The 20,821-nt window shown below is 44.0% G+C and overlaps 1 protein-coding gene across 2 annotated transcripts in view; it reads left to right on the top strand.

Annotated features, from left to right (window-relative positions):
* The first annotated feature begins 1,936 nt into the window (after nt 1–1,936).
* Nucleotides 1,937–20,821, top strand: part of Rigi (RNA sensor RIG-I) — a 42,577-nt gene continuing 23,692 nt past the window's right edge. The window contains exons 1-9 of one of the 2 annotated variants that reach the window (XM_052176240.1): nt 1,937–2,164; nt 10,769–10,903; nt 12,980–13,176; nt 14,136–14,283; nt 15,332–15,454; nt 17,154–17,261; nt 17,651–17,804; nt 18,460–18,718; nt 20,326–20,488. In XM_052176240.1, coding sequence (XP_052032200.1) covers nt 2,059–2,164; nt 10,769–10,903; nt 12,980–13,176; nt 14,136–14,283; nt 15,332–15,454; nt 17,154–17,261; nt 17,651–17,804; nt 18,460–18,718; nt 20,326–20,488 — 1,393 coding nt within the window. In that variant the 5' untranslated portion in view covers nt 1,937–2,058. The remainder of the gene's footprint in view (nt 2,165–10,768; nt 10,904–12,979; nt 13,177–14,135; nt 14,284–15,331; nt 15,455–17,153; nt 17,262–17,650; nt 17,805–18,459; nt 18,719–20,325; nt 20,489–20,821) is intronic. The other variant, XM_052176241.1, reaches the window with a different exon arrangement.

The raw sequence follows: 20,821 nt of genomic DNA, 5'->3' as shown, positions 1-20,821 counted from the left end.
CTTGAAAATTGGCGGCTAAATAAACCCATTTACCCAGTGAAAGCAAGCCATGCTCACATCTGAATCCCAGTTAAATCGAAGCACTGATCGGTTCCTACCGAGATCAGTGATAAAGTTTATCAGTTCTGTCACCTGTCTGTTTTCTATTAGAGGCATTACTGGGACAAGGGAAGGGAAGGAAACAAAAGGCATAAAGACTGGGAAAACTATGAGGAATGGAGACCTAAACAAATGGAAAGAAATCCCATGGTCATGGAGAAAGCTCAGTCCTCGGATTTCATCTGCAGGCTCAGTGCAGTCCTGATAAAATCCAGTTGGTAGTTGTTTTTGTTTTTCAATTGACCTGTTGATTGGAATTGGATATGGAAATGTAAAAAAAAAAAAAAAAAAAACAAAAAAAAACCCAGCATGGCCCAATATACTCTTTATAATGAGAAACAAGTTTGGGGGACTCAATACTACCTGATTTCAAGATCCATATGCAACCTGCAGTAACCCAGGGAAAGTGGTAGGCACTGTTATAAATGCCAGGGAATGGAAACAGATGGGAAAGAGTCAGAAATGGATCTACACGGGCAAAGCCAGTTTTGTCTTTTTCTTTTTCCTGATAAAGGTCCCCAAGGCTATGGAAGGACAGGTTTTTCAGCATATGCATTACAGCAAAAAAAGTTAATTTGAAATAACCTAGGACCAAGAGTAAAACTAAAAGTATAATCACTCTAAAGAAGCGTTGAATAAATTCCAGAGCTGGTGTGCTGGATACTTTTAGGTCAACTTGACACAAGCTGAAGTCATTAAGAAAACCATAGGATCGGGCTGTAGGGATAGCTGCATCCTCTCACACTGAGGCCAGACAAGGCAGCCCAGCAAGAAGAACATATCCCATGGACAGGCAACAGCTTTTTGGGATAGCGCCTGCTCACGTTGGGACCTACGTGAAGACCAAACTCACAACCCTACATGTGCAGGAAGTCCTGGGTCCAGCCCGTGGTTGCTTTGGTTTGTTCAGTCTCTGAGAGCTCCTAAGTGTTAGGATTCTGTCTAAGCTCCACCCCACAATTACCTGGCAACAGTCAGGTATGCCCCTCCCATAGTTGCCTGGCAACAGCCAGGTAGACCTGGCCCACTATAAAAGGGGCTACTTGCTCCTCCCCTCTCTCTCTCTCACCATTCTTGCCTCTTGGCACTCTCACCTCTCTGGCCATTTTGGGCTCTCCTCTCCTCCCCTCTCTCTCCACGTGGTCATGGCCGGCCTCCACTCCTCCACCTCTTCTCCTCTCCCTCCCCCTTGCCCCCTCCCTCTCTGCCACTCTCCACTTCCCATTAACTCCCGTCCTTTGCCCTGAATAAATTCTATTTTATACCATGTCTGTGTACATCTGGTCCCTCAGGGGGAAGGGGTTGCCTGGGCATGGCCCCGCCTAGGCACCCCCTACCCCACACCGCTGTGCCGCATTCCCTAAACCCCCTTTCTCTCTTTTTATGACCCCATCACTAGGGATCCAAGTTAGTTGACTCTTGGTCTTCCTGTGGAGTTGACTCTTGGTCTTCCTGTGGAGTTCCTATCCCTTTCCGGGACCACAATCTTCCCCTCAATTCTTCTATACGGTCTGGTGGTGGTGTGGCGGTGGCATGGCAGCCCCAGGTCTTTAATCCTAGCATTTGGGAGGCCAAAGCAGGGGTGATCAGAGCTCTCTGAGTTTGAGGCCAGTCTGATCTATAGATCGAGTTCCAAGACAGTCAGGGCTACGCAGAGAAATCTTGCCCCGAAGGGAGAAAAAAATAAAGGAAAAAAACCCACCACGCGAAAAGCTGTGCCCAAACTTCAAGGCAGTTCCCAAGGTACTTTTGAGTCCCTACGGATCAGTGGCTGTCTAGGATCACAAACGAAACTGGATCCCCGCCCCCCCCCCCCAGCGCCCTGAGGCAGTTTCGATTTCCTTGCACTGGCCCAGCTGGGCAGCTTTTTCATCCGGACTCTTTGGAAAGTCCCCGCCGCGTTCACCCCGGGCGGATTTGGGGGAGCCAGGGTGCCCCTAGATCGCGGGGAGCCACAAAATGACAGCGGAGCAGCGGCAAAATCTGCTAGCATTCAGAGACTATATCAAGAAGATTCTGGACCCCACCTACATCCTCAGCTACCTGAGTTCCTGGCTCCAGGACGGTGAGTGGTCCCCTGCTGGGGCTCTCTGACTCTCCACCTTAGACAGGGAAAATCGCTCAGATCAAAAACATTGGAGGCTCTGTACCTCCCCCAGCCCCCTTCTTTAAGCCAATTTGGGTAACTAACCTAGGAACACCGGATGTTTGTGAGATTCCCAGGCCATATTAGAGTAGACAGCATCTGGATTTGATGGTCAGGAACAAAACTCCTGCAAGGGGTAGTAACTTGCATAAGGACGCCACTCTCATTTACTTTCAAAGCTGGGGAAATAGTCTGTTTCTCTTATTTACACTTTATAGACTGCTGTGTGCCTCCATCGTCCTGTCGTGCGCCCGCCCCCCACCCCTAGATTCCTGTACAGAGCAAAGAGCAAGGCTCTGGGCCGTGGCCAAAGGTGGAGGTGAGGGCGGCGTGAAGCAAAACGAATGGCACACGCCTTTCTGTCAAAGGATGTTGCTGACAAGAAGACGACTCCGTTTGTTTAGAGTTTAACACGGTTGTTCCCGTCTAGTTTTGGGGATTTGATTGTTGGATAATAGACTCTTTGTAAATTGCTCTAGTTGCTTCCATCTGAATAAAAAGACTTCCCCCACCCCACCCCCATCCCCATGGAGAAGGGAGGGGGTGTTTGAAAGGGTGACAAAAGACTTCTTGGCAGCTACTTTTCCTTTTTTGCAAGTTAAAGCCTAGAGTCTTTCCTGGTGTTGGACCACGGCGGAAACTGCAGGTTAATTCGGACGCTCTTGTGTTCCGAAGCCTAATAGGCTATGCGGTGTGGAGAGAACACTACCCAGGGGTCCCCACGCACGGTTATACTGGAGAGAGGCAGGAAAAAAAATATCCTAACGACTGGAGGGGGAGGACTTGAACCACCCAAGACGTTTCTCATTGTGCCTTCCAATTCTTTAATCTTATCTTTAATGATTTACATTAGCATAAGAAGTAACTAGTTGCGGTACTTGAGGTCAGACCTTCCTACCTTTGCTTTGTTCTTATTTATTCCCCTCTTCCGTGGCTCTTCCAGCCGCTTTGCCCGCCCCTCTCGGGATGGTTTCCTTCCCTCCTGGAATTGGTACCCTGTTCCGCTTTCTTAGAACCTGCATTCTATTCGACTCTCTCCCTCCCCCATTTAAGATCCTTCCATCTCAGGATGCCTGTTTTAGTTTCATGAATGTTAGGGTTTTGGTTTTTTGTTTGTTTGTTTAGTTCTGTGATTTTTTTTTTAAATGTGGATTATGTTGAATTTGTAGATTGTTCTTGGTACTAGAGCCCTTTGCACGGTATTAATTCTACCCATCTAGGGAGATCATTTCCATCTTCAAGAATTCCCCCACCCACCCCCATCCCCCTCTTTCACCTCTTTGGTTAGGGTTTGTTGTTATTGGTTTGTCTGAGGCAATTGTGAATAGACCTCCCTCCATGTCTTTCTCAGCCAGGTTCTTATTGCTAAGTAAGTAAGCAAGCTACTGGTTCCTGTATGTTTATTTTGAATCCAACCTCTTAGCTGAAACTTTTTATGAGGGCTAAAAGTTTCTGGTAGAGTCTTTGGGGTCTTTATAGGATTATATAGGAGCCATTTGACTTATTCATTCACTAGTTGTCTCACTTTTATCTCTTGTCTTATTGTTCTAGCTGAGACTTCCAGCACTTTCATGACTAAGAGTGGAAGGAACAGGCACACTTGTCTCGTTCCAGACGTTGGAGGAAACACTTGCAGTTTCTAGTATAATGTTGTCTGTGTGTTTGCCATTGTCTATGCACAAACAAACAAAACAGATTATAAAGAAGCATAAAAGACCAAATAGCCAAGGCCACCATTCACAGAAAGGACAGTGCACTGCAATCAGACTGGCTACCTATCAAGGAAACAAACAAGTATCTACAAGGATACGGAGGGAAAGGAACCTTTCACCTGCTGTTGAGGATAGAAACCTGTGTAGCTGCTATGGAGTTCACTATGGAGATGTCTAACACAGACCCTCAAACAGCACTACCAGATAACACAGTTATGTACATACATACATACACACATACATACATATACAGTCTTGGAGGTCGTCTCAAGGAACTCAAACTCACTGTGGACACACTTACATACCAGTGTTTATTGCTGAACTTGTTCATGTAATTGAGGGCACAGTAAAGAACCACTGAGATGGAGCCATAGCCCCATGGAAGGCTTTTGGGTTTTTTTTGTTGTTGTTGTTTTTTGTTTTTTTTGTTTTTAGGTTTTTGTTTTGGGGTCTCTCTCTATGGCCTTGGCTGTCCTGAATTGGCTGGCTTCCAATAAAGGCATGCACCACAACCTCCCGAGGGGGGGAGGGAGGTTTTTTTATTGTAGATACAATGGAGAACAAGCAAGCAGAGGTACCTGGAAGAGTCCAGAACAGAGGGACACAGGAGCAGACTGGCCACGTGGCCATGGGAGCGGAGAAAATAGGAGGAAGAGCCCAGAAAACCGTATCGTAGAGTGGGGTAGCCTGGGGAGGAGACGCCGGATAATTCACAGTAACTGGGAAACAGAACCGGTCTAAAAGTCCATCGATGGGTGAATGTATAAAACTTAGTAGAACTGAGCTGGGCGGTGGTGGCACACACTTTTAACCCTAGCCCTCGAGAGGCAAAGGCAGGCAGGTCTCTGAGTTTTAGGCTAACCTGTTCTACAAAGAGGGTTACAGGACAGACTCGAGGACCTACATGGAGGAACCCTGTCTTGGAAAACAAAACAAAAACACTTCATGAAACTGTTTCCGCCGAGCAGTGGTGGCACACGCCTTTAATCCCAGAACTTGGGAGGCAGAGACAGGCAGATTTCTGAGTTCAAGACCAGCCTGGTCTACAGAGTGAGTTCCAGGACAGCCAGGGCTACACAGAGAAACCCTGTCTTGAAAAACAAAAACAAAAAACAACCAAAGACTTTCCATTTGGAACAGAATTTGGGCTAATCTGACTCTGTATTTCTGAGCCATGGTCACTCAAAATGGCTCTAGAATAAACTTTCTCTTATTCTAAGATAAGAGTTATTGGTGTCTGTTTTTGTTTGTTTGTTTTCTGTCTTTAAAGTTTGCCTTGTTATAGTCTTTTACCTCCTTGGGTAAGGTTTGCTGCTCTTTGTTTGTGGCTATTATACATAGGAACACCTTTTATAATTGATTCATTTCTTGCCAAGTTTGCTAATAGCATGTTGGAAAGCTACTGGTTTGTATGTTCATCAAGAAACCTCCCTCTTTTCCTCCCTCCCTCCCTTCCTTCCTTCCACTATGTACTAATCTAAGTTTGGTATTAGTGTAATGCTAACTTTGTACAGTGTTTGGTGATGTCCCTTTCCTCTCTATTTAATGGAATGTGCTGACAAATATTTAGGTTAGCTTTTCTTTAAAGGTTTGGGCGAATTCAGCAGTGAATCCATTGAGTTCCAGGCTTTTATTTGTTGGGAGACTTTTTATTACTGTTTCAACCTCATTTCTTTGTATGTTTGTTTTTTTTAAAGATTTATTTATTTATGCATATGAGTACACCACCATTGCTCTCTTCAATCACACCAGAAGAGGGCGCCATACCCCATTACAGATGGTTGTGAGCCACCATATGGCTGCTGGGAATTGAACTTAGGACCTCTAGAAGAGTGTTCAGTGCTCTTAACCACTGAGCCATCTCTCCAGCCCCTCATTTCTTGTTATAGATCTATTTGTTTATATCCTCTTGATTAAATTTTGATAGGACGTAAGTGTCTAGGAATTTGTCCATTTCTTCTAGTTTGTTTTAAGTATAAATTTTCAGAACATTTCCTAATGATTCTGTGCATTTTATAGGACTCCGTGGTAATCTCCTCCCCCCTTTTCTTTTTCTTTCTAATTTTGTTATGTGGGTCTTTCACTCTTTTTGATAGTTTAGCTAGGGATTTTAAAGTAATAATTTGAATTGAAAAATAAATCAATAAAGCCCTGTGGAAAAGAATAATAAGAGTGTGTGAAATTCCTCGCCTCAGAAGTGAGGAGGCCGAAAACTTAGCACATCATGTCTGTGGTTTTAAAATGCTGTCCAGAGGCTGAATATAATAATACACAAGTGTAAAGATGATTATACTGGTTTCATTTTCTAGAAAGAGAGAGAAACATGTTTAGTAAACTTAAACTAACTAGAAAACAGAAAATGAAGTATAAGATGATTCGAGGAAAGCTGGTTGTGTCCATTGGGGTCAAACTCCTCTTTCAAAATGAGTCCACAGGCAGAATCTAGGACTTCCTGAGACCCACTGTGGTGGTTTGGATAAGAATGGCCCCATGGGTTCATATATTTGGATGGTTAGTAGCCAGGGAGTGATACTATTGGAAGTATTAGGAGGTGTGGCCTTGTTGGACCGAGTGTCACTGGGGGTAGCCTTTGAGGTTTCAAAAGCCCAAGCCAGGTCCTATGTCACCTTACTCAGCCTGCAGACCAGGATGCAACAGCTACACAATGCCTTGTATGTTGGTAAGCTCCCTGCCATGATGATAATGGACTAAGCCTCTGACACTGTGAGCAAACTCTCAATTAAATGCTTTATTTTATAAGAGTTGCCTTGGTCATGGTGTCTCTTCACAGCAATGGAACAGTGACTGAGACACCCATCTAAAGGGAAAAAATTAAAAGTGGAAATGAGACAGACATACTAAATAAATGTAGATGAGAAAGCTAGAGACCTAATTTTAATACTAAAACATATTTCACAGACACAAAGCTCAAATTTCAAAGGATAGCTCGTTCACAATGCAGCTTTGTTGGGTAATAAATGTGACATGCTAGAATTAAAAAAAACTGGGGTATGACCATACATTTTATGAATATTGTTAAATTAGTTCATCAATATTAAAAAAAATATATATAGACATTGTTCAATGTGATAAGAACTACTGAGAGGCCACATATGTAAGTTTGTACCCTATAAAATGAGAGTCCGTTGTCTGGCAGTGGTGGCGCACGCCTTTGATCCCAGCACTTGGGAGGAAGAGCCGGATGGGTCTCTTGAGTTCGAGGCCAGCCTGGTCTACAGAGTGAGTTCCAGGACAGCCAGGGCTATACAGAAAAAAAAAATCAAACTACATGTCTCAAAACACTTACATAAATAAAATAAATTAATCTTTAAAAAAATGAGAGAGAGAATATCAACCTCTCCCAATCTATAAACTTTCTCAGATGCTATACTACACAAATCCTTAGCAAATGTTATAAAGCACAGCATAAATATAAACATTTGATCCTTTTATTGACAGGTTCAGGACCCCAGGAAGTGTTTTAACTCTTTCAGTTACTACATCTATATGATGCGAGTAACAGTGATGTTGGGAAAATTTGAGAATAAATGTCCAGGACACTAAAGAAGTGACAGGTATTCTATGTCCCCAGAATTACTCACGGAACTTTAAAAAATGACTTACATAACTTCAATGCATATTTTGGGACCAAAGGAAGGCCTTGTAGATAAAAACACTTTCTACTAAGCCTGACAACCTGAGCTGAGCTTGATGCTAAGGACCCACAAGGTGGAAGGAGAGAACCAACTTCTGCAAGTTTTTCTCTGGCCTCTCCACACATCTGCCATGACACACACACACACACACACACACACACACACACACACACACACTTCAAAGAAGCAGATAAATAATAATAATAACATAGCACATTTAAGTAACTCTTTTTTTAAAAAGATTTATTTATTATTATATCTAAGTACACTGTAGCTGTCTTCAGACACCCCAGATGAGGGCATCAGATCTCATTACATATGGTTGTGAGCCATCATGTGGTTACTGGGATTTGAACTCAGGACCTTTGGAAGAGCAGTCACAACCATTTGTAATGGGATCTGATGCCCCTTCTGTTGTGTCTGAGAACAGTGACAATGTACTCATGTACTCATAAATAAATAAATCGAGAGAGAGAGAGAGAGAGAGAGAGAGAACAAAGAACAAAGAAGTCATTAGAAACAATTGATTTTAATTGACTTTGTCTCTGCTTTTCAAAGATTGTTAGGGTTCAGCAGATTTCAGATTGTAAAGGAACATTCATGCACTGTTGATAAAGGCTAGATTAGGTTTGTGTGTGTGTTAGTTCTCCCTAGGTTAGTTCATAGGTATACTACACTATGTAAGGTAAAAAGACAAGTGGAAGACTGCATAATTTTTCAGACCCTGTTTATTAGAGGTACACTGGAGGTTTTTCATTTCTTCTTATCCCCCTTCCATCAGAAGATTGTAATAAAGTTGGTTGTATGAGGCTGAGAGTATAGCTCTTATCTAGGCTATGTGAAACCTCATGTTAAAATAAAACATTGGTTGTGTCTTGCTTAATCATGTTTTTATAACATATTTATCCACAAATATTTTGCTTTTCCCTTCTTACTTTTTTGTTAGCTTGACAATACTTTCTGTTCTTTCCCTTCTCTTCTTTTCTATCTGTGCATTGGTGGCTTCTATAGAAGCTCTGGATTCTCTTGGTTGAATAGAAGTCCTTCATTGTCAAATATACACTACCAGTAAGGATACAGAAAGGGACCTAGGACACCAATGGGTACTATGGCTGGGTATAAAAATTGGACTTATTTATTTATTTATTTGCTTTATTAGAAGGCAGAGAATTTACTTCAAAGTCTCCATGCCCTTCCCTTTCTTTTAATCCTTTTTACAGACTGCATTTAGGACTTAAGTGCTTCTCTGTGGGGTGGAGGCTCCCTAGGCTATTTCAAAGTGTGGTTGGGTGTAGGGCATAGGAGTTTTTTCAGCATTTCCTTGGAGTCACATGCTCACCCTTACCCCAGAGGAGCACTAGGTGGGTGGTAGTCTCACTATCCATTTGTTTGCATTAATTAATTAATTAATTAATTAATTAATTAAGAGGGTTTCCCAGTAACAGTCCTGGCTGTCTAGCATGAAGGGGACAGGGAAGGACTGATTGCTGAATGGATGAACAGTTTCTTTTCATTGCAATTCAATGGTAGTGATGGAGTCCCAACTCCAAATTCCATCAAAAAGAGTAAGTTTGACTGTTATCCATAGATTTACTGTTGATAAGAGATCCCTAGGGGCTGGAGAGATGGCTCAGTGGGTAAGAGCACTGACTGTTCTTCCAAAGGTCATGAGTTCAAATCCCAGCACCCATATGGTGGCTCACAACCATCCTTAAAGAGATCTGATGCCCTCTTCTGGTGCTGTCTGAAGACAGCTACAGTGTACTTACATATAATAAATAAATCTTTAAAAAAAAAAAAAAAAGAGATCCCTAAATGAGAGCTAAGGAAAAAGGTTCTCCCTCTCTTAGTTCTTCCATATACCTTTCTTGAGTGTTCTGGGCCAGGTCTCCTAATCTCTAAGAATATGCTGAAAACACACTGGTAACTGGCTCCCTCCTTGGGAATTTGTACCCCATCTCCTGTGGAAAACTTGGATATAAGAGTCTACAGGAGGACAGTGGGTTATACCCCAGGCATGGAGTTAGCTTGTACATTCAAAACGAATACCATTTTGAAAGTAGCAGCTGCTAGCATTTACTGTCACCTGGTCTCCCTGGTCTCTTCAGCTCCCCCACCCCTTCCACTTTTCTGCTGTGTTTCTTTTACTCTTTTAGCAAAAATTGGAATGAAAGACCACCAGTGTACTTGTAATTCAAAGTGCTCGCTGCGTCTGCTCTGCTGTCTGTTACTGTTGCCATGGGGAGTTCGTTCCCCCCTCACCCGCTTAGTCCTACAGTTGCTTCAGAGTTTTGAAGGAGAGGAAGCCTCTCTTCTTTCACGTGACTCCCTCCACTGTGACTTCTGCTTACTGTGGGGATCTTGAGTGGAGGATGGGGGTGTACAGTGATGAAGGGGTGGGTGGAGGATGAGGGTGTGCACTGATGAAGGGGTGGAGAATGGGAGTGTGCAGTGATGAAGGGGTGGAGGATGGGGGTGTGCACTGTTGAAGGTGGAGGATGGAGGTGTGTACTGATGAAGGGGTGGAGGATGGGGGTGTGCACTGATGAAGGGGTGGAGGATGGGGGTGTGCACTGATGAAGGGGTGGAGGATAGGGGTGTGCACTGATGAAGGGGTGGAGGATGGGGGTGTGCACTGATGAAGGTGGAGGATGGAGGTGTGCACTGATGAAGGGGTGGAGGATGGGGGTGTGCACTGATGAAGGGGTGGAGGATGGGGGTGTGCACTGATGAAGGGGTGGAGAATGGGAGTGTGCAGTGATGAAGGGGTGGAGGATGGGGGTGTGCACTGATGAAGGGGTGGAGGATGGGGGTGTGCACTGATGAAGGGGTGGAGGATGGGGGTGTGCAGTGATGAAGGGGTGGAGGATGAGGGTGTGCACTGATGAAGGGGTGGAGGATGGGGGTGTGCACTGATGAAGGCGTGGAGGATGGGGGTGTGCACTGATGAAGGCGTGGAGGGGGTGTGCGTAGGTGAAGGAGTGGAGGCTGGGAGTGAGCATACATTGATGAGTAGAATCTGCTGCTCCTCAAAGGTCTTCTGGTTCTGTGATTTGTTAGGACCTCCAGCCCCACATGGGAAGGTCTGGCCTGTTTTACCTTCCAGTGACCAGTGCTTCTGCAGGCTGATCACTGGTCCTTGCTTCTGTTTGCAGATGAGGTGCAGTGCATTCAGGCTGAGAAGAACAACAAGGGCCCGATGGAGGCCGCCTCACTGTTCCTCCGGTACCTGTTGGAGCTGCAGACAGAAGGCTGGTTCCGGGCCTTTTTGGATGCCCTGTACCATGCAGGTGGGTTCCTTCTTCTTCCTCACGATTCAGACTACTTCACTCAGCTGTGTCAGAATGCTGGGAGGATAAAAGCGATTCGTTCTGTGGTGTCTGTGTGTGGCTCATGCCTGGTAGAGGAAACGAAAAGACTATTTTTGAATCAGATTAGAGAATGGTCAATGCCAGAAATATTCAGCGCCATCTACAGAGTTGTAACTAGTAGGAGAGGTGGCAATATTACCAGCACAACAGTATCTTTCAAGAGGAGAGCGAATAAATCAGTTTTATAATGTTTATACAGTACTCCATTATCCTGCAGTGAACATGTCTAGAAATGACAACCCTGATGAACTGTAGGCACACAGCATTTAAATTTGAATATCATAAACTACAATAGCTATAAAGTTCCACACGAATCAGAGTAAACACACAGGGAAGGAAACTGGACCGCGGCCCTGGCTGACCAGTCCTGGGGTGTATGCTCAGTAAACTCTCCCTGTCTGACGGACATCGGTGCCCTGTGGCTTGCGAGGCAGTTCCTGGATCCTAACACTTAGGCGATCACAGTTCTTGCCTCTCTGCTGCTCCATCTTGTTCACTGGTGAAAGAAGATGAAGAATACTTTTCTTCAGTGTTACAAACAGTGAGTGAGAACGTGTGAAAAGAGCCAGGCCCAGTGTATGGAAGAAACACCAAAGAAAAGAAAGCCAGTGCCTTGTTTTGGTTTGGAGGTATATAGTGGGGAACACCGTTGTCTTCCCAGGCTCCTGAATGAAGTAAATGAGGGTCTGAGAGGCAGGTGAGCCTGGCGATTCTGCCCAAGAACCCCAGAGTAAGGCGTTTTGGGATCCTTTAGTTGGAAGTCATTTTCCTTCTCAATTTGCCCATTGACTTAATCTTTTCTTGGAATGGCGTGGAAGGAAACACAGTTCTTTTCTTTTCTTTTTTAAAGATTTATTTATTTTATGTGAGTACACTGTAGCTGTCTTCAGACACACCAGAAGAGGGCATCAGATCCCATTACAGATGGTTGTGAGCCACCATGTGGGTGCTGGGAATTGAACTCAGGACCTTCAGAAGAGCAGGCTTAACCACTGAGCCCTTTCTCCGGCCCCAGGAAACACTTTTCAAGGGCAGGATGTAAGGTTCATATTTCCCCTTGTATTCTTTACTATTTGCTCCTGAGAAGATAAACGCGATGAATTTGACTAATTTAAAAGTGAGTTGAGGGGCTTCAGGAGCTAGCTCTGTGGCTAAGAGCACTTGCTGCTCTTGCAGAGGACACAGGTTTGTTCCTAGCTCTCATGTGGTGCCTCACAACCATCTGTAACTTCAGTCCCAGGAATCTGACACTCTTTCCTGCTCTCCACAGGCACCAGACACACCCACGGTACATAGGCAATATATGTAAAATATAAATATTTAAAAAAATAAATTGTGGGTTGTTGTTAAAGTGCACGGAGGGGCATTTTGAAGTTTTTGTTCTAAGGTCTTAAATACAAGGCTTCATATCTGTCCTTAGGACTTTACCCTGGAAGATAATGAATTTTAGGAGACCTAAACTGCTGGGTACCAAAAATGAGGATTCCTTCCGTTTTGGAAAATCATGAATAGCTGTATTAGTTCACTTCAACTACTGTGAGTAAATGCCTGAGGAAATAAAAAGCAGAAAAATGAGAGCCAAGTGGATCTGTAGCTTCTGCACCCATGTGTGGTGACTGCCTCACCATGGCGGGAGCATGTGTGACAGAAAGCCGCACTTTCTGGTGGACAGGGGCCCTGGACAAGGTGCGTTCTTGTAAGCGCCTTTCCAGTGACTCACTTCTCCCAGAGAGGCCACAGTTCTCCATTGCTTCTTCTGTATGAACTCAATGTGCATCCAGGATTTGCATGGTGTGGTCACCTCTAAAGACCGCCACCAGCTGGCAACCTGCCAGCCTCTTGGTCTGGCTTCCCAGACTGTCCAGTGACTGAGGCCTTTTGCAGATGGTTTTGAGTTCCCTTGCCATTTATTCAAACAGAATCCCTATGATTTTGATGTCAAAGCATTTTTATGTTGGATTCGCTTAAGAAATCCCCATTTCTCTTTCTTTTCAGGTTACTGTGGACTTTGTGAAGCCATTGAAAGTTGGGACTTTCAAAAAATTGAAAAGTTAGAGGAACACAGATTGCTTTTAAGACGTTTAGAGCCAGAATTTAAGGCCACGGTTAGCCCAACAGATATCCTTTCTGACATAGCCGAATGTTTGATTAAACAGGAATGTGAAGAAATCGCACAGGTAAACCAATGCCAGGTACTACCTTTGAAGAAAATTGCCGAAACATTGGAAATTTCTGTTTTCTGTCGTGTTTTAGGCCCAAGGATAGTTGAAATCCATAAAAGCTCTCATCTAGAAGACACAATGACTAGAATAGAATTCTTAAAGTGAACGGGGTAATTTTTGTGCTAGACTATTGGAAAATTAACCTATTTGCAATTAAAGTTAATCCCTTACTTTTTCTTTGAGTAGTGTTTTATGCAAATGCAAATCACATCACATAGTGCAACAGATAAAAGGAAAAATATGCCAGGCTCTTGGGTATAGATATAGTCATTACTGTCTCTCTGTCACTTAACTAGTGACATGGTGCTGGATGGTTCATTTAGCTTCTGGAAGCATCTGGATTTTTTGTTTGTTTGTTTTTTTTGTTTTGTTTTTGTTTTTCACATCTGAAGTAAGAAAAGTGTGCTTTATCAGAATGCTCTTAGGGTTAAATGGGATATCGTGCACAAAGTGTGAATGTCAGCTTGATGCATTGCAATACACACACATTGCATTTTAGTTATCATTAGAAATGAAAGTCATAGAATACCTGCTTTGAAAACAAAAAACCCTGACGCTGTGTTGTTAGGCATTTCCAAATGGCTCTGTATGCTGATACGTCCTTAGGGTGAGCGGTTAACGTTGGGGTTAATGTTTTACCCGAGATTGCTGACAGTAATGGGCGTAAGGATCTGAAGATGAGGATGTTTGCCTTGGCATATTGATGTCACATCATAAAGGACAAAGGTGAAGGAAAGACTATCTTAAATATCTTAAATATCTTAAAAGCTAGTGCTGGGTAGGACAAAGGTGACGCTAACTAAGGCCTACTCAACTCTACCGCACAGTGATTTCAGTCGGATACTGCTTGAGTAGATGTTTCTTCAGCGAAAACTTGTAAGAAGAAAGGCTGAGCTGACTGATCGGTGTGGCACATTTGTCTCCCCCAGATCTGTTTCACTAAAGGGAGGATGGCGGGCGCAGAGAAGATGGTCGAATGTCTTACCAGATCCGATAAGGAGAACTGGCCGAAGGTCTTGCAACTTGCTTTGGAGAAAGACAACAGCAGGTTTAGTGAGCTGTGGATTGTTGATAAAGGTGGGCTGCTCCCAGAAAGAGCTCTGGACCGTGCTGGGCCCCCGACACTTCTTCCCGACTTTATTTTCCATTAGAGACACTGTCACTTCAGACACCAAAGGCTGTATCCCTAGGACACAAGCAGTGGGAAGCTAATTCTGGGAGGAACTACAAATCATGGAATTTACCTGCCCAGGTCAAAGAATTTGGGGAAAGAAGAATAAAGGCTTCCAGCCCAAATTTAAGTTATCAGGGAAATAGCTTGAGAATTCCAGCCCTGAAGGTTCAAACTGCAAAACTTATCTCCCTGTCAGAGTAGAGGTCGAGTGCTTGGGTTGATAGCTATTGACTGGTTCTCTTACCCAGAAGCCATCTGGACTTGAACAGAGCTGGAGTAAACCAAGATTCGTGTTGATTAAGCCAACCTCACTTGGCTTCCAGAAACTCACTTCTTGCTTTAAGCCAGACCTTGATAAATACCTGAGTTTCTAGGTTCGGTTCTCACCTAGATTTCCTTAGTACATAAATTATTCCAGAAACTGTCTATGTCGTTGGTCAGAGATGAAGTCATGAGTGTCTCTCTAGTGTGCTCAGAATGACTCTCTTGCGTTGTTGGGGGCTCTGGATGCATACTGCTAATAGCAGGTGACACTGGAATCCAAACACCAAATTGAGTTTCAAACTCAAAATGATTCTCGCAGTTGTTTTAAGCCGTAAAAGTGGGGCTGGTGAGATGGCTCAGAGCATAAGGTTCCTGTCACTGAACCTAAAGACCCGAGTTCAATGTCTAGGGCCTACCTGATAGAGAACCAATCCCCAAACAGTGTCCTCTGCCCTCCGCACACTCACCGTGTCATGTCACACAACAAACAAATCCCTATCAAAAGTCAATAAAATGTCAAGAAGGTGCAAGGCCATGGCTGTAAGAGCTCATCGGAGATTTAGATGTTTAGTGGTAGTGTTAGGACTCTTCGGGGCTTCCTCAACCAAAACCATAATCACATCGCATTAAGAGTCTAAGCTGTTATTTGTGTTTATGATTATGTTTGTTTGCTTGTTTATCACAAAGGTTTCAAAGGGGTTGAACGTAAGGCTGTTGAGGATGATGGAACGGAGACGTCCAGCATCCAGATTTTCATTCAGGAAGAGCCAGAATGTCCAAATCTCAGTCAGAATCCTGGGCCTCCTTCAGGTACCAAATATCATTTGTTCTCGCCCGTGATGGTGTTTCCCTAGCACTTGGAAGCCCTTTGAAAAATCTTTTTTTAAGGATGATTAAGAAAAGAAAGAGGATTTATGGGGCAATAGGGACTTCATAATTGGAGTCCCCGTTCCTGTCTCCAGCGGCCTCTGCATGGGCTCTGCTGCTTTTATACCCTTCCATCCTGAGTGTGTGTCTTCATTTGTGCGCTGTTCCCAGAACTTCAGTGTCCGTGACACCCCAAAGTGGCCTTTCTCTCTTGAGAATACGTCTGTTTATGAGACACTTGTCCAGTCTCCTCCCAGGATCCCGGGGCTGCCATTCAGGTGGCTGAGGTGGCTGTGTGCCCACTGTTTGCAGCCCCTGTGTGGGGCTCACAGTAACTTCTCATGCACATGTGCCGTTTAGTTGCCTGTGGTTGGACAAGGGCCCTAATGCTTCTTGAAATACATCTTCGTCATAGAGAGACCAGAACGTTGTAAGACATGCCATAACAAAATATTTGTTAAAAAAAAAATATCAGGAAGGAATGAAGATGAATAGTGTTAAAAAATGTGATTTTTTTTTCTAGAATAATACATATAAAAAAAGATGATTTATGAATGATGTCAGCAACTGAATGACACAGGTTTCTGTCATCCTAGACATACACAGTATAGACTGACTTAAATGTTTCAGACACACGGTGATCCATACATGCCTTTTAAACACAGGCAGTTTTCTTCACCTAGAAAGTCTTTCTTCACCGTGGGAAGGTTAGACGCACTAGTTGATTTCAGCCTTTTCTGTCCCTTGGCATGTTGTATGCTGACAAGTTACTGAGATAAGGCCTCAGGTCACTAAACCTGGTTGTGCTGACCGAGAATAGAGAATACCGTTGGAGGTTCTGAGATGCACACAGCGTGGCTCCTGCTCACCAAGCAACTGAGAATCTGGTGCTAACAGCTGTTTTTCCTCAGCTGTTTATTTTTGGCAGGGGTGGTGGGGTGGTGGGAGGGTATAGTTCCAGACAGGGTTTCTCCGTGTAGCTCTGGCTGTCCTGGAACTCACTCTATAGACCAGGCTGGCCTTGAACTCAGAGATCTCCTGCTTCTGCCTCCCAAGTGCTGGGATTAAAGGCATGCACCACCACTGCCCAGCTGTTTTTGATGATCTGTTCTTACTTTGTTCCAAGTGGCTTTGTTTTGAATTAGGCCTTTCTTGCTTTCCTTTTTCTTGATAAAGTTTCCATGATTAAGAAAGAATTCACAGGGCTGGAGAGATGGCTTAGTGTTTAAGAGCACTGACTGTTCTTTCAGATGTCCTGAGTTCAATTCCTGGCAACAGAATAGTGGCTGGCGAACATCTGTAATGAGGTCCAATGCCCTCGTCTGATGGGTCAGAGGACAGCTACAATGTATTTACCCATATACATTAAATAATGAATCTTAAAAAAGAAAGGAAGGAAGGAAGGAAGGAAGGAAGGAAGGAAGGAAGGAAGGAAGGAAGGAAGGAAAGAAAGAAAGAAAGAAAGAAAGAAAGAAAGAAAGAAAGAAAGAAAGAAAGAAAGAAAGAAAGAAGAAAAGAAAGAGAAAGAGAAAACACTTTGGCCATTGTTGCTAGAGTCAGAACTCATGTCCTCTGAATGCAGTTACAGCATGATTCCTTAGAGCATGAGCCCTTCAATAACTTTGTCCTCTTTATATCACAGAAGCATCTTCTAATAATTTGCACAGCCCATTGAAACCAAGAAATTACCAACTGGAGCTTGCCTTTCCTGCCAAGAACGGGAAAAATACAATAATATGTGCTCCTACTGGTGAGTCAGCTGCTGTAACTCACAGAACTCTCTCTTTGCTTTGCTTTTCCTTTTGGGTGCTGTAAAATGAGGAGTTTTCCCCTGTGGTATTTGCCAGTGGCAAAGCTGCCCTATCAGTTATTTCGCTTTATTTCTTAAGGAACTTGGACAGTGGTAAGGATGGAGATAAGTGTCCTCTTTAGTTTCCTTTTGGTTCTTGCTACTTGAGTGCATGATACTTAGGAAGTAGCTTGGCATTTTTCGGCCATGGTTTAAACTGTCATTGTTAGTGCAGAGGAAGGATTAGTTTATTTGTATCCCAATGGTCATAGAGAAGCCAAAACTAAGTACCATTCTGGAAAACCAGCTAACACTGGCCATCTGTTTCTCTTTCCTTCCCTACTAAAAAGGTTGTGGAAAAACCTTTGTGTCACTTCTCATATGTGAACATCATCTTAAAAACTTCCCATGTGGACAAAAGGCAAAAGTGGTTTTCTTTGCTAACCAAATTCCTGTCTATGAACAGCAGGCAACTGTGTTCTCGAGATATTTCGAAAGATTTGGGTATGTATTACAATCAGTTCAACTGATTTGGTTTTTGTTTTGTAATTCTAGCCTCTTTGTCTGGTTTTGGGGGTTTTGTTGTTTATTTTCTGTGGCAGTGCATCACGTAGCCTGAGCTGTCCTCCAACTCACTATGTAGCTGAGGTTGGCCTAGAAGAGACGATCTTCTTGCTTCTACCTTCCAAGTGCTGAGATTACAGTGTTTTTAAAAGCTATGATTAAAAGAAAATTAGCATAGACTTAACTTTCAGAGGTAGTTCCTTTGTGGAATAACATTCTTTGTTTAACTTTACTAGAAATGCTAAGCCCTCGTGGATTGTGCTGACAGTTAATGACTTCGTGGCCGAACTTAACATTTAGGCAATACACGGGTCATCCTTATGATTTTATACTTGATTGGCTATTGCTCTTTTTTTTTTCAAAATCATTTATCTCCTGAAGACTTGAATGAATAAATATACGGTGATGAGTTATAACCCCTTGCATTTCCTGACCCCTGCCTTTGCGTCAGGTCTGTGGGAAAGTTCCAGGTACTTCCCAGTTGTACTCTTTTGGGTTTGGGGTGACTTCCTTAATTGCTGCTCTGACCTGGACTTGCACTTTGTCTCCTTGTTCACATCATGGTTGGTGATCAGGGATTTCTGTCATTTCCCAGGTACAGCATTGCGAGCGTTTCCGGGGCAACATCTGATAACGTCTCAGTGCAGCACATCATTGAGAACAATGACATCATCATCCTGACACCCCAGATTCTTGTGAACAATCTCAACAATGGAGCCATCCCCTCGCTGTCTGTCTTCACTCTGATGATATTTGATGAGTGTCATAACACCAGCAAAAACCACCCGTACAATCAGATCATGTTCAGATACCTAGACCACAAACTCGGAAAGTTGCCGGATCCACTGCCTCAGGTATTCCTAGTTGGGTGACTTCTAAGAAGAGCTGCAGTCTTCCCGAGTCCCGCTTAGTTGCTCTTTTGTGGTCACATTTGAGCTTGCCCTCCTTGAGTTCTCAGTCCATCAGTTAAAACTCAGTGTTCAGTGTGGTTCGTCCATTTGGCAAACAGTTGTCCCTTGGTGTCTAGGGTGGCTGCCCTGCCCAGAAAACAAAGTCTAGGCTGCTTAAGTCTCTTGCACACTTTCCCTTGAATACTTTAAATCAGCTCTAGATTACTAGTATTGTACAGTATGATGAAATTTTTATGTAAATACTTGTACTGCATTGTTTAGGGAATAAAAGTGGGATATTCATACATGCATAACTTAGGAGTTTATAAAAATATATTTGATACATGGTTGTGTGAATTCACAGATACATAACCTCTGGCTTTGGAGAGGTTATAAACCATGGGCTTCCATAGACTTTGTGCATTTTTCTAGGCTCTGGGACACCAGTGTAGAAGATACAGTCCTGGCTCTCATCCAGTTAGGTTTGCACAGGGAGCCAGGAACACAACAGTCACAGCTTACCATGAGGGACGCTGCAGAGACAGGTAAAGGGTGTGGTCAGAGCGTAAGGGAGAGCAAGGCAAGGCCTCACGGAAATGAAGGGAACTAACAGGGGTTTGCCAGGTAGACAGCTTGTGGTTTCCAGTGAGAGGGTGCTGTGTGTCCAGGGGCTCAGAGGAATGGAAGGGCCTGACACGCCCCAGAACCTTAAAACTCTACACCTGAGTGTACAGTGTGAGGCAGGGAGCAACAATCAAGCCATTTGTTTGTGTGACAGATGGCCCTGAGACATCAGGAGGGCAGAACGTCAGTGGGCAAGTCAATGGCTTAGCACAGGGACACCGAGCAGCCCCCTTCTGATGTCATATGAGAAGAGTCACTTCAGAGAGTCATTCTTATATGTGACAGGAAGGAAGGGACTCTTGAGTATAAATTCTCCTTTCTGTCGATCATAGGAGAGGCAGGCGCTTTGCTGAAAGTCAACAGTGCAATATGGGGAGAGGGGGCTGGAGAGGATGAGGATGATTTGACTCAGGGGATGAGACCGGATAGATGCAATAAAGAGTGACAATAGTGTATCTCTCAGGGGCCCCAAGAAGCTGTAAACCATGAGTTATATGCAATTTTTTAGCTCCAACAATTCCCTATTTAGGAAGTGCAGGTTAGAGGACATTTAGTTATAGGACCCACAGTTTGTTCTTCTTGAGAATTGTTGATAGTAGATTTCTTACTCGTCAGTAATCTTTCGGGTGAGCGATTACTGAAGGGCATTATCTTTCTGAATCCACACAACTCTCGGTGTACAGGGTCATTCCCCAACCTCGCTGATTGTTGAGGGTGCTTATCCGGGCACACAAAATGCATGTGATGTGAACGTGACTGGAATGGACTCGCCATTCCTTTTCGTTCCCATTGTGATTTTTTCCCCCTACTGAGAGACTCGAGGATTAAAAAATGGAGTAGTCCTGCCTGGAAAAGGAAAGCCTATTTAGAGCTTTGCTTCAGGGGCCTTTGTGCTCGCAAACACCCTGCAGACTGTCAGAGAGCCAGTGTTGGGATGCTCCTTACAGGTCATTGGGCTGACTGCCTCCGTCGGCGTTGGAGATGCCAAAACCGTGGAGGAAGCCATGCAGCACATCTGCAGACTCTCCGCTGCCCTTGATGCCTCAGTGATCTCCACAGTCAGAAGGAACGTGGAAGAACTGGAGCAGGTTGTTTATAAGCCCCAGAAAAGTAAGTGGGGTTCAGCAGCACACCCCTGGGGCCTTTGTAACCTTCTGTTCCCCCGACTTCAGAGACAGTGGGTGAAGTTTGATTTGTTTGGTAAAAAGCATTTTTAACTCCAGACGTCAGAAATAGACACATTTCCTATCTTTCTCCCTAGTCAACTTCTTTTCCCTAGTGGTGTGTGAGGAAAACATCCCTACTCGTTGTCTCTAAAACCCATCCACAGGCACCAGCAGCAGGGTGAAGGAGGCGATGAGGAGGTTCAAGCGCTTTGGAAGCTTGAATAGCTAGTGGCCGAGTCAGCCCTCTGTGCTCCGGGCCCTAGGCTGTGGGGTCGTC

The sequence above is a fragment of the Apodemus sylvaticus genome, chromosome 3 (assembly GCF_947179515.1).
Source record: "Apodemus sylvaticus chromosome 3, mApoSyl1.1, whole genome shotgun sequence".
Taxonomy (NCBI): Eukaryota; Metazoa; Chordata; class Mammalia; order Rodentia; family Muridae; genus Apodemus; species Apodemus sylvaticus.
The sequence above is the reverse complement of the archived record's forward strand: the minus strand, read 5'-3'. Positions and strand labels throughout refer to the sequence as shown.